This window comes from Lagenorhynchus albirostris, chromosome X (genome assembly GCF_949774975.1).
Source record: "Lagenorhynchus albirostris chromosome X, mLagAlb1.1, whole genome shotgun sequence".
Classification (NCBI taxonomy): Eukaryota; Metazoa; Chordata; class Mammalia; order Artiodactyla; family Delphinidae; genus Lagenorhynchus; species Lagenorhynchus albirostris.
This window is the reverse complement of record NC_083116.1, coordinates 19896216-19909419: the sequence shown is the minus strand read 5'-3', so window position 1 is coordinate 19909419 and position 13204 is coordinate 19896216. Positions and strand designations below refer to the sequence as shown.

General features: G+C 42.9%; 1 protein-coding gene across 1 annotated transcript; it reads right to left on the bottom strand.

Moving 5' to 3' along the window:
• Nucleotides 1-6707: 6707 nt before the first annotated feature.
• Nucleotides 6708-7715, bottom strand: GPR119 (G protein-coupled receptor 119). Its single transcript, XM_060138784.1, has one exon. The coding sequence runs from the start codon at nt 7713-7715 to the stop codon at nt 6708-6710; it is 1008 nt and encodes a 335-aa protein (XP_059994767.1).
• Nucleotides 7716-13204: the final 5489 nt, after the last annotated feature.

The window sequence follows — 13204 nt, the reverse complement described above, 5'->3', positions numbered from 1 at the left end:
CCCTTGATCAAAATTCCTCACCCAGGGTGATTAATTTGTTACAGTCAATGAACCTACATTGGCACATCATTATCAGTTCACATCCATCATTTATATTAGGGTTCACTCTCAGTGTTATACATCCTGTGGGTTTTGACAAATGTATAATGACATGTATGCACCATTATAGTATCATACAGAATAGTTTCACTATCCTAAAAATCCTCTGTGCTCTGCCTATTCAGTCTTCCCTCTCCCCTAAACCCCCAGAATCCACTGATCATTTTACTGTCTCTATGGTTTTGCTTTTTCCAGAGTGTCATATAGTTGGAATCAAACAGTATGTAGCCTTCTTAGGCTTATATGGGCTATACTATATATAAGTATATATCACTTAGTAATATATACTTAAGATTCCTCCATGTCTTTTCATGGCTTTATAGCTCATTTTCTCTTTTTTCTTTCTGAATGTACCACAGTATATTTATCCATTCACCTACGGAAGGACGTCTTGGTTGCTTCCAAGTTTTGGCAGTTATGAATAAAGCTGTTATAAATATTCATTTGCAGGCGTTTATGTGGACACAAGTTTTCAGCTCATTTGGTTAAATACCAAGGAGTGCAATTGCTGGATTGTATGGTAAGCATATGTTTAGTTTTGTAAGAAACTGCTAAACTATCTTCCAAAGTGGCTTATAAAGCTTTTATGTGCCAGATACTGTTTTAAGTGTATTATGTTTATAAAACTGTTTACATCCTTTCAACGATCCTATGAGATAGGTACTATTCTTATTTTTCAGGTGAGGAACTGAGGCACAGAAAGGTAAAAACTTCATTCCTAGGAAATGGCAGAACCAGGATTCTAACCCAGGCCATCTGGGTCATGAGCCCATGCTTATAATCACCATGCTAGAGGTGTACTGACTTAGCCTTGTCCAGGGTCACTTAAAATTTATGGCAGGTGAGCAGTAAAGAATACTGATTTCATTAGTTCCCCTGTCTTTCTAGCACCCTGGGAGAAAGAAGGTCAATGGTCGTTGTGGTTGATCACTCTTTGACACTTAACTGTAAGACTAGATTTAAATTACTTTCCTGGAGACCTGTGACTGCAAATATATCATTTTCTTCTTATTCTCCACTTTCTACTGCTTCCTTATGTTTCCTTTGTTGGCCTTTCTTCTCCATGACCTCCTTCCTCACTATCCCCCTCTTCCTCCCCAGTCTAAGTGAGCATACCATACACACAGGAGTTTGTTCTTGTTGTATGTAATACTATTTATTGGAGAACAGATGTCACTGATTTCTTTTTTTTAAAGTCTTTATTGAATTTGTTACAATATTGCTTCTGTTTTATGTTTTGTTTTTTGGCCCCGAGGCATGTGGGATCTTAGCTCCCTGGCCCGCACCCCCTGCATTGGAAGGTGAAGTCTTAACCACTGGACTGCCAGGGAAGTCCCAGGTCTCACTAATTTCAAATTGAGTAATTTGAACATGGGACTAGACTTCTCACCCTCTTTCCTCCTGTGCAAAGAAGGCTGTTGTTAGGCTTACAAATTTATGGGAGGAATGATTAAACTTCTAAGAACCTGATTATAAATACTTCTTTTCTATTCACTAAAACATATCCCTTAAGGGATAATATTTTTGATCTTCATATCTTCTCAGTTAGCATGGCCACTCGCATTAATCTTAATTCCTGAGGTTTCAGTAAAGGATATCTCTTCTGTCTATCCAGTGTCTCAGATCAGCATCAGAATTCAGTTGTATTAGGGGCTGTGCCTAACTCATTATAAACACTCTTCATGCATCCTTGGCTCTCCCGTTTATTTAGCAAATAAGAAAAACAATTTAACACATCATTGCATAAGATTACTAAGGGACCTGGTAATCTTAAAGTGGTAGTTGGAATTTTGGATCATGAGCCCGTTTTCCACATTTGAAATAACCCCACAGCCATTCAGCTCTAATTTCTTGGTTCAGTTTTCTTACTTTTTAAACCACCTCTGAGATGACAGAGATGACTGAGATGACATCAGTTTGCTCTTCCATAGGATGTGCTTTAGTATTTGTCGAATGGCTCAGTGGGCAAATCCGCAGAACTATTATGAGTGGTAAAAGCACAATGAACAGTTTTGTAAGACAGCATGGCATTTTACTGGGCCAATGACTGTTATCTCAGCATGTTCATCATCTTTTTAGTGCCATAATGTCAACTCAGTTGAGATAGAACTGGAACCAATATGGATTTATTATATTAAATGGGAAATATAATTCAATCATGGAACTATTGGGTAACATCCACCAAATGAAAAGAAACCTAAAAAATTAGAGAACCCCCCAGCCCCCAGGTTCTTGGTCTGATTTTAGTCCCTCTGGAGCTTTGGAGCAAATGAATTCTGCCCGTGCCATTGTGTAGAAGGCATTTTGAAAGAAACAGGAGCTGCTTTGTGCATTAAAACAGACTCTGAGACCCTTAGCAGCTGCATTAGTTGTTTCTAGGACTCCTCATGAGAGGGCTCTTTGAGCTCAGTGGCTGCTTATGGTCCCAACAGCTTGTAAATCCAGTGAACATATGGCTGGCTAGTAGCATGTTAAGCTCTCCCACACTTCACCCTGCCACAGTGGATCCATTAGGTGGAGCACATCTTTCCTGGTCAGCAAGGCTGCGAGACCATGGCTTCGAGGCTTCAGCTGCATCAAGACCTGGCTCCTGGCTCCATGTGATCATATTTTCATATTCTCGTGCCTATTTAGCATTTCATGGTATTGCACAAAGCCACTATCAGAAGATTTTAAGAGTGAAAACACACTGAAATTGGTATCTGTATATCACACGATGCTGTATCAATGATGCAGTTGTCCTGTGAGGGGTGTTGTTAGACTGCTGTGTCCCATTAGTCCAGAATTCTGGATTTTCAGATTAACTCTAGCAGTAGGGCATAGCAACAGGTTTCCTTTTGTTAAAAAAAAAACTGGTCAGCCCCCTTGGTATGGTTTATGCTTTCAGGAAGCCATGCACTTTTATTCCTTTGAGATATTCATATCACTGTGGTCTGTTCATTTATGGCTCACTTTTGACTTCTCATAGCAAATATCCTAGGGAAACATTACCTTTCAAGAAAGGCCAGCAAAAGTATGAATCAAAATTCTTATAAGTGTTTAATGCTCCTTGACCTAGTAATACTACTTTGGAGAATTTTATCTTAGGGGATTAAACAGACATGTCAAAGATTTATATACAAGGGTATTTACAGTGGTATTATAACAGTGAGAAATTGGAAATAACACAAATGTACAACTATAGAAAAATGGTTAAAATATTATATACTCATGTTGAAAAACATGCAACCCTTAGAACTCATATTTTTGAAGAAAGCTTAATGACATAGGAAAATAGCACAATATAATATTAAGTGAAGAAAACAGATGAAGGAAAATAACAGTGATCATCTCTGGGTGGTATAATTATGGGTAACTTTATGATTTTCTGTATATTCAAAAATTTCTAAAATGAAAAAAATTGCTTTTATAATCAGAAAAAAAAATAATGAACATCATGTATACATCAATATATAGCTCTAAAAGAAATCCAGGAAAGCTGGAGTAGTTTTAGCACCTAGCCCTCAATAAATGCTTGTGGGGTAGGTAGATGGATGGACAGATGAATGAATGAATGCCAGCTGACACTTGTAGGTACCATCGTTGAGTTTATATGATTGCAAGAAATAACAAATGAAGATTTATTAATTAAAAGGAGAAGATTCCAGACCAGTCAGCCATTTGAAGGATGACATGGAAGGTACTGAAGGAGTCACAAAATAAGTGAGTGGCTGATGGCAGCAAGGGGTTGGGTCTGGCCTTGGGCCCATTGCTGTTCTCATTGCCCAGCTGTCAACACCATGTTTCCTCTTGTTCTGTGTGTCCTTGAAGTATCTCTCGAGCCTGCTGTTTTCACTGGTCTCTGTTTAGTTTGGCCAGTGACTGAGCATGTGAGTCACAAGTTCATTTCCCATGTGAACCAGTAAACACTTCACCATATAGGAAGAAGATATCCCAAGGCTACCTCTGGCTGGCCAACTCTCAGAGATGGGCTTTTTGGTCATGTGGACAAGCAGGAGAGTGTTGGTGGATCAGGGCAACCTGCCTCTAACATTTGTGAAACCACTCAAAATGACCCTGTCCAGAGGGCTGTGTGTACTGTTCTTGAGGGTAGTCCTCTGAAACGGAGGTATGCTGTACATAACATTAGCTACCCAAGGAATTAGTATAAAACTTAGTCATGTCACAATGTTTTTTAATGGATTCACAATAAGCTTTTCATGGAAATTATAGATGGGACCAATTGATCTACATTCTGTCCTATAAGGTCTTAATATCTTTTTGGCTATTTTGATCAAATTGCTGAACAGGATCTGGCTTCTCTGCAAGTCCATCAGGAGACAACATTGGATGTGTGAATGAAATCTAAATGTCTCCACTCCAGTGCATTCCCTTATCTGTGCAGGAGCCTGCGTCAAAGAAAGCCATTAGACTCTTTAGCATAGCATTCTGTATCTCTGCTCTTGGTGGCTTATTAAACACAGTGTTCTTAATTGCGGTTACTCTTAAACCCAAGAATATGATAACAGTGCCTTGTTTATATCTGCTCTGTCTTGATCCTGCTAAAGTATTAGATTTATGTTTGTCTTTTCCAGCCTGAGTCACCTCTCATCACTCATTTTTCCTAATGTCTGCAGATGTGACGGATTCCCTTAAATTGGTCAGCTGGATGTTTTATTCTTTAGGTTTTTTAAGGAAGAGGAAGAGAACATTTTCTGAGTACTAACAATGAAATGTGCTGTGGTGTACTAGGCATTTTCATATGCATTGTCTGAATTAATCGTCACTATAGCCAAATAAGGTAGGCATTATCATCCCAATTTTACAAATGAGGAAACTGTGGCCTTGAGAATTTAAATGACTGAATCATAATTTGAACACTGGTCTGTTGGACTTCAAAGCCTGTGATTTTCCCACTGCTCACACTGACTCCCAGGAATAGCAGGGTGTTTTAGACTGAACCTCATAACACAACAATCAGCTGGCCTCCCCTTAGCTCCTGCCTTTCTCCTGTAACTAGCTTCCATTCCACTTTGCTTGTGTTACCTTGGGAAGATCAGTCCTTTGCAGCAAGGCCAGGAAATTAAGCTTTGAACCACCAGTAAGGAGGGCATTGATTTGAGCCTGCTTTCAATTTTGTCCCCAAACCCAGTTACTATTTGTGTTTGTGTTTGGTACCAAATCCCAGACAAATCAATTCATACTGTTTTGGTTTCTTCTGCCCTTTTTTGTTGTCCACTCAGCAGCTTTCTAGGGAGATAATCTAGTTGAGGGTCTTAAGAGACAAACTCTCTAGGAATGTACTGTGGAGACCAGGAGGTTGTGGAAAGGGTTACAGGAAAGCTCAGGAAGGCTGAGCGTGGTTCCTGGGTTTCTTCCCCACTCTATTCTTGTAGTTTCTGCTGCCAGGGTTGCCCAGGGGGAGCCTGAGTATAATTCCCAGTTGCCAACAGTCATTTTCTGTACCTGCAAGAAAGCAGGATAAGGCTGGTCTCCTGGGCCATTTTGGAGACATCCTCTTATGCAACTGAGTTTCTTAGGAAAATGCAAATTTGGGAGTAAATGGAAGAAGGTCAGTCTCTGAGGAGCAAAGTGGGTCCAGTGTGGAGGGCTTGGCAGTGCCTTTTTTGGTACCTACCCCTTTTTTCCCTTTCTTTCCTTTCAATGTCTCAGAATCTGTGGTTTGGCATCGTCATCAGCAAGTAGCTACAAGTGACATAAGAGGCCAACTGAGGGGAAGGGGCACCACAGAGTTAGGAAGGTGGTGGGTTGGAGGGGTAACAGCAGAAATAATTACAAGACAGGCGATTCGCCAAAGAAACACTGTTTTGAACACCGTGAAGTGTGGAAAAAGACAAGCTTTAGTATCTAATTCAGGTTCCTACATTCGTACAACCTCACTACATAAAATGTCTGATTTACATCAGGGAGGGCAGGACCCCTCATTTCACCAAAGCAATCACTGTAGTACACAGTTAAAAAGAACAGAACCTCATTTCTCTAGTGCTGTGCTTTCTAATATGATAGCCACTGGCCACGTGTAGCTCTTGAGCATTGGCACATGGCTAGTTTGAATTGAGGTATTCTATAAGGGTAAAATACACACCAGACTTCAAAGATTTGGCATGAAAAAAATAGGGTAATAATCTTTTATATTGATTACACGTTGAATTAATGTTTTAGATATATTGAGTTAAATGAAACATTATTTTCGCCTGCTTTTTTTTTTACCTTTTTAACATGACTACTAGAACATTTAAGATTACATAGGTGGCTTGCATTAGACTTCTATTAGACAGTGCTGCTCTAGTGTATTCAAAAATAAGATTTGAGTTTAAGCATCTTTCCAGTAGTACACTTCTTGCTTTGAGTAAGTATACCTCTACAGGAGAAACAGACTCATTGCAAAAGAAGGGCAGGGAGGAATGGAGATTTGCAAATGGGGAAGCTGATTATAGAGTGAAGTCAGCACCCTGCCTTAGTTACCTCTCAGTTTGAGGTAAGGAGGTGCAGGGGGTGGTCAGTTGCTGGAAGCAAGTGCTCTCTTTTCCCTAGCTCCACCTGGTCTCCTAGCTGGGGCTCTGAGAAGGGAGAGAGGGGCACTTTGAAACTTGTCTGCCCTTACCATTTTAGCCATCAAGCTCTGAGTGGGAGATGGTGGTGATGTGACGGGCACTTTCCCTGGGCCCCTGTGGGCCACCATCCCTGGCTGAGAGAAGGAGGAGGAATGCGGCGAGCCCCTTCTTCATTCCCAGGGCCATCTGGGAGAACTGTTGCCGTATCTCCTTCTGCCAATAGGCATAGATGAGTGGGTTGAGCAGGGAGTTGCCCACACCAAGCAGCCACAGGTACCGTTCCAGCACTGGGTAGAGGTGGCACTCCTGGCAGGCCACCTGCACAATGCTAGTGATAAGGAACGGGGTCCAGGACAGAGTGAAGCTGCCAATGAGAACGGCCACAGTGCGGACAGCCTTGAAGTCACTGGGGGTCCGTGGGGGCCGGTGAGCCCCGGCTGGGGCTCCTGCATGCTCTGTCTTGCGGATCTGCTGGCTGTGCATGGAAGCAATCTTGAGTATGTCACAGTAGAAGAAGACAAAGAGGAGCAGGGCTGGGAAGAAGCCAACGCAGGAGAGGGTCAGCACGAAGCGCGGGTGAAACACAGCGAAGAAGCTGCAGGGCCCCTTGTAGGCGGTCTGCTGGAATACGCGGACCCCGAGTGGGAGGAAGCCAATGAGGTAAGACACCAACCACAGCCCGGCAATGCAGGCCCCGGCCATGAGCCCGTTCATGATCTGGAAATAGCGGAGGGGCTGCTTGATGGCAAGGTACCTGTCAAAGGCAATCAGCATGACCGTGAGGACAGAGGCAGCTGCAGAAGAAGTGACAAATGCCATCTGAAGGCTGCACAGGGTCTTCTGTGTGGGCCGAGCCGCGCTGGAGAGCTGGTCTGTGACTAGGCCAGAGATGGCCAGGCCAAGCGAGGTGTCAGCCACAGCCAGATTCAAGGTGAAGCTGAGACCGACACCATCATTCTTGTGGATCAACGACAGCACAGCCATGACCACTAGGGCATTAGCAGCAATAATGAGGGAGGCCAGGATAGCAAGGATCACTCCAAATGAGAAAGATGACTCCATGTCTTGAAGTGGCAGTATTTCCACTTACCAGGGCATGCTGGCTCTCCAGCTCAAATTCTCATGGTGGGGAGGCAGAGCGGTGGGTTCAGAGCTGCAACGCAGTGCCGGCCATCGCTGGCAGTCCAGGCCGGCAGCTTCCTTTCTTTGGGATACTGCTGGTCACTGAGAATCACTCCCCATCTCGTTTTCAGTCCTCAGCCTCTTGCCTCTCCAACTCTCTGAAGGCAGCAATCCCAGCGCAGACGTTTCCCTGGGTCCTGAGCTAGTCCCTCCTCCCACCACCAAGTTACTAGACAACTCCCAAGTACCTGCTGCCCATTGTCTCACCAGGCTCCCTCCCTTCACTGATGTTTCAAGGACTTTGGAGAGACTCGGACATTCATCAGGTCTTCCGTCTGGCAGGATATATAATTGATTCTAATCACACTTTTTCTTTCTCCATAGCTTGATCTTAGATGTCCACTTCTTTTCTTCCTAAGCCTCAAGTTCTGGCTTAACAACTAATCTCAGTTTAATTAAGCATTTGCTTAATAACAAATTCTCAGTTACTATTATGTCTGCTTTTAATCAAGCAAGATGATCATAATCAGTTGAAGTGGGAAGCGGGGCAGACAAGCTATTTTAGGGTCTAGCATACTTTCAGGGGAGTTACCACACGCTTAGGCTGTTTCTTTTTTTTTCTTTTTAACATCTTTATTGGAGTATAATTGCTTTACAATGGTGTGTTAGTTTCTGCTTTATAACAAAGTGAATCAGCTATACATATACATCTATCCCCATATCTCTTCCCTCTTGTGTCTCCCTCCCTCCCACCCTCCCTATCCCACCCCTCTAGGTGGTCACAAAGCACCGAGCTGATCTCCCTGTGCTATGCGGCTGCTTCCCACTAGCTATCTATTTTACATTTGGTAGTGTATGTATATATATATATATATATATATATATATATATATATATATATATATATATTTACATCTTTATTGGAGTATAATTGCTTTACAATGGTGTGTTAGTTTCTGCTTTATAACAAAGTGAATCAGCTATACCTGTTGTTTCCTAACACCTCAGATTCTAATTCTTTCAAATAGGGTGTGCTGGTCCCCTATTTCTCATCCCTCAGAACTTGATTAGGTGAGGATTCAGAAGGGCAGGAAAAGCAAAACAGAATTGTTACTAGCTGTCATTCAGTTTAGAATAGAGCCTACTCCCTGTTGAGAGCTGCTGTCTATTGGGTATACTCACTGAGAACTTGTTCTGCACTATGTTGGACCATGTCTCTGGTCATGAGTTGTGGCTGCCAGTCTTGTACTTTCTTTCTTTCTTTTTTTTTTTTTTTATTTCAGGCCACACCGTGAGGCATGCAGGATCCCTGACCAGGGATTGAACCCATGCCCCCTGAAGTGGAAGTGTGGAGTCCTAACCACTGGACCGCCAGGAAATTCCCTGCCTTCTACTTTCTCGATCCTGTAGCTTTGCCTTTCTTTTTTTAAAAAAAAATTACTTTATTGAAGTATAGTTGATTTACAATGTTGTGTTAATTTCTACAGTACAGCAAATTGATTCAGTTATACATATATACATGTTGTTTTTCATATTCTTTTCCATTATGGTTTATTGCAGGGTATTGAATATATTTCCCTATGCTGTATGGTAGGACCTTGTTTATCCATCCTATACATAATAGTTTGCACCTGCTAATCCCAAACTCCCAATCCCTCCCTTCCCCACCTTCCCTCCCCCTTAGCAACCACAAGTCTGTTCTTTATGTCTGTGAGTCTGTTTCTGTTTTCTAGATAAGTTCATTTGTGTCATATTTTAGATTCCACATATAAGTGATATCATATGGTATTTGTCTTTCTCTTTCTGACATACTTCACTTAGTGTGATAATCCCTAGGTCCATCCATGTTGTTGCAAATGGCATTATTTGATTCTTTTTTATGGCTGAGTAATATTCCATTGTATGTATGTACCACAGCTTCTTTATCCATTCATGTGTCGATGGACATTTAGGTTGCTTCCGTGTCCTGGCTATTGTAAATGGTGCTGCAGTGAACATTGGGGTCCATGTATCTTTTCGAATTAGAGTTTTCTCTGAATATATGCCCAGGAGTGTGATTGCAGGATCATATTAGCCTTGTTTTTCTTGATCCTGTAGACTTGAGGTATCTCTGGGACAGGAGAAGGGAGGGTGAGCTCCATTCTGGAAAGTATCTACTCTAATGTTTGGTTGTGGAATTTTCCATTTTCCTGGGATAGAGTTAGGCCAAAGGGCGGCAGTGTTGCTGAGGCAGGTGAGATGGGCCCAGGGAGGGCGGCTGTGTAACTCACTGCTATTTTAGATTGTATATCCATTTGCTCAGGTACATTAGAACTAACCTTTTGCCTGCTACTCTCATCTTGGATACCAAGAGAGGGGTGGGGAGAAGAGTGGTGAGAAGCTTGTTTACTCAGTTCAGGTCAGAGCACAAATGGGAAAGGTTAGTGTTTTAAGTGAGGGAGTGAAGAGCAAGGTGCAGAGTTGGAAGCAAATATTATATTCCAGGATGTTTTGACAGTCTGAGAGGGCCTTTGGCAGATGTCTCTCTTACAAAGGATCAGAAAGGTTGTGGCGTGGGGACTTGGTATTCTGGTTGCCAACCTGAGAACTGTTTTTATTCTTTGGTACATCCATTAGGAGGCTGGTTTCAGTCGCTTAGCACCTGGCCTAATTTTATACCTGGATCTAAGGTGTGCTTTTGTTTCCCCAGCCCTTGACTCTATGCGTGGAGTCAAGGTGGCCCTTTTCAAACCCATGCTAAAACTCAAGAGTGCATCAGAATCCCCTGGAGGGCTGGTTAACACCCAGATTCTTGAGCCTCACCTCCAGAGTTTTGAATGTGTTAGTTCTGGGGTGGGCCCAAGAATCTGCATTTCTAACAAGTTCCCAGGTGATGCTGATGCTGATGCTGCTCTAGTGAAATGCTCTAGTGAAACAGTTCTTAGCCTTCGCTGTGCAGTGGAATCACTTGTTGATTCCAAAACTAGTGATGTTTGGGTCACACACCAAGGGATTCTGATGTCATTAGTCTGGGATTTGACCTCTGCATCTGGAGTTTTAAAAGGTCTGCAGGTGATTCTAATATTCAGCCAGGGGTGGGAACCACTGTCAAATGGCAGAAGCACAGGCTCTGGAGTCAGGGCACCTGGGGGCCAGCCTGACGCTATTTCTGTGCTTTTGTGTGGACAAATGACTTCACCTCTCTGATTTAGCTTTGGCTTCCTCATGTGTGACATGGGGGCAATAATACCTACCTCTCAGTGTTGTGGGTATGATAAAAATGAGATATGATGGATGCAAAAAGGCTTTATGAACAGTAAAATGTTACACAGGTATTTTTCTTGATTTTCTTCTATCCTCTTGTTAATCAAAGGGTGTATCAGATCAGGAACATTGGTATGACCTGACAGCTTGGTAGAAATGCAAATCTCAGGCCCTGCCCAAGACTTACTGATGCAGAGTCTGCATTTGAACAAGATCTCCAGGTGATCTGTAGGCATGGTAAAGTTGTCCTTTCCTCTCTCCTACTGTCAGGTGCCTGGTTGTATTAGTTTCATTTTGCTGCTGTAACAAACTACCATAAACACAGCGGTTTAAATCACACAAATTTATTATCTTAGTTCTCAAGATCAGAAGTCCCAAACTGGTCCCACAGGCTCAAATCAAGGTGTTGGTAGGGCTGCATTCCTTCGGGAGCCTCTAGCGGGGAATAATTTCCTTGTCTTTTTCAGCTTTTAGAAGCTGAGCACATTCCTTGGCTCATGGCACATCCTCAGACCTCTGCTTCCATAATCACATCTCCTCCTCTGACTCTTACCCTTCTGCCTCCCTCTTTTAAAGGACCCTGTGATTACTTTGAGTCTACCCGGCTATCCATGATATCCTCCCCATATTAAGATCCTTAATCACATCTGCAAAGTGCCTTTTGTCATGTAAGGTAAAATACTCATAGGTTCTGGGGATTAGGATGTGCACATGTTTGGTGGTGTGGGGACCATTATTCTGCCTATTGCACCAGTATTCTCTGCTGCCCAGGTCTCTTTTCCCTCCATCCCCAACAGATGCTCTTCTCAGTCTACTTTTCCTTTGCTCATATCCTAGACTGTTATTTGTTTTCTTTTAGCCGTTAACACTTCCCTGTTTTCTGTCTCAGGAACCCACACGCAGATTCAAACTAATTTAGGCATCCTTGGAAAATAGTGAGCTCTCTGTCATTGGAAGTATGCAAGTAAACGATGAATGCCCACCTGTCAGGAGGGCCTTAGAAGGAGATTCTGCAGTGGTGCAAAACATCATTATTCCCACTGAATTGTCTTTCACTCCCTACACAATCTGTTTTTGATGGGCCTCCAAGAGTCTCCCTTAGCTCTCTCCCTTCATTCTTAGCTACCCCCATCTCTGTGTTTCCCTTGGTATTTTCTACCCCCTTTCCCACACCACCACCTGGTCTCAGCTGTGTGTCCTAGATCATAGCCACAGAGAACATGGCTCCTTCCTGGGAGGTTGGTTGCTGGTCTTTACAGTCCTGGAGCAGACTGAGGACTCTGAGTCTCCAGTGTGGAGCATTGACAAGGCAAACAAGCTGGGGTTGAGAAAGGGAAGAATGAAAGGGCTTAATCTCCGGTCAAACTATTCTATAACGAATGCATTAAAGGCTGGTCACATGAGCTGTCACCAAGGATGCAACAGGGCGCTTCATCCACCCCTAGGGAATGGGACAAAGGGCCACAGGTTTCAGCTGGAATGGGAGTGCAGGAGATGCCAGGCTTCAACAGAGCCTGGCTTTGGAGCCAGGCTCGTGGGAGACGAACTCTAGGAAGATATTCAAGACAAGTTACACCTGATTTCTCATGGTGCCTAGACCAGCCATCTGCCAGTGATGGTTTAGCTGCATCTTTCCCAGGACTTTAATATCTCTTCCTGAATGAGTAGACTGGTACATCCATTACTGTGAAATATTATGCAGTGGTGTGAAAAGAATGGGATGGGTTTATATGTCCTGACACAGAGAGACCTCCAAGACATGTTGTTGGTTGATAAATCAAGTCACACATCAATATGTAGAGTCTGAACCCACTTATGAAAATAAAACCCCAAACCTCAGCTAAATGTATAGAGAGGAGATTGTTAACAGTGAGTGAATAACTGTGAGGTGGGCAGTGGGATTGATGGGGGGTGAAGAGAGACCATCATGATTTACTTTGAATACTTCTTACTTGTTATATATTCTCACAGTGAGGATGTATTCATGTAATTTCAAAAGAAAAAACCTCCTCAAAACTCCCCCTTCCTATTCCAACTCAGGCACTAGTTTGCAAAGGCCTTTTTCGGACTATACAGAAATGCACACACACACATTCTCAGACAGCCATTTCCAACTGTTTCCTGAGGAAGATCTGGGGGTAAGATTTGGGGGCTGCAGAAGGGGTGGGGGATTGTAACAATGCCTG

Excerpts from the sequence above, each read along its gene's own strand:
- GPR119 (XM_060138784.1), bottom strand. The coding sequence starts at position 7,715 with ATGGAGTCATCTTTCTCATTTGGAGTGATCCTTGCTATCCTGGCCTCC.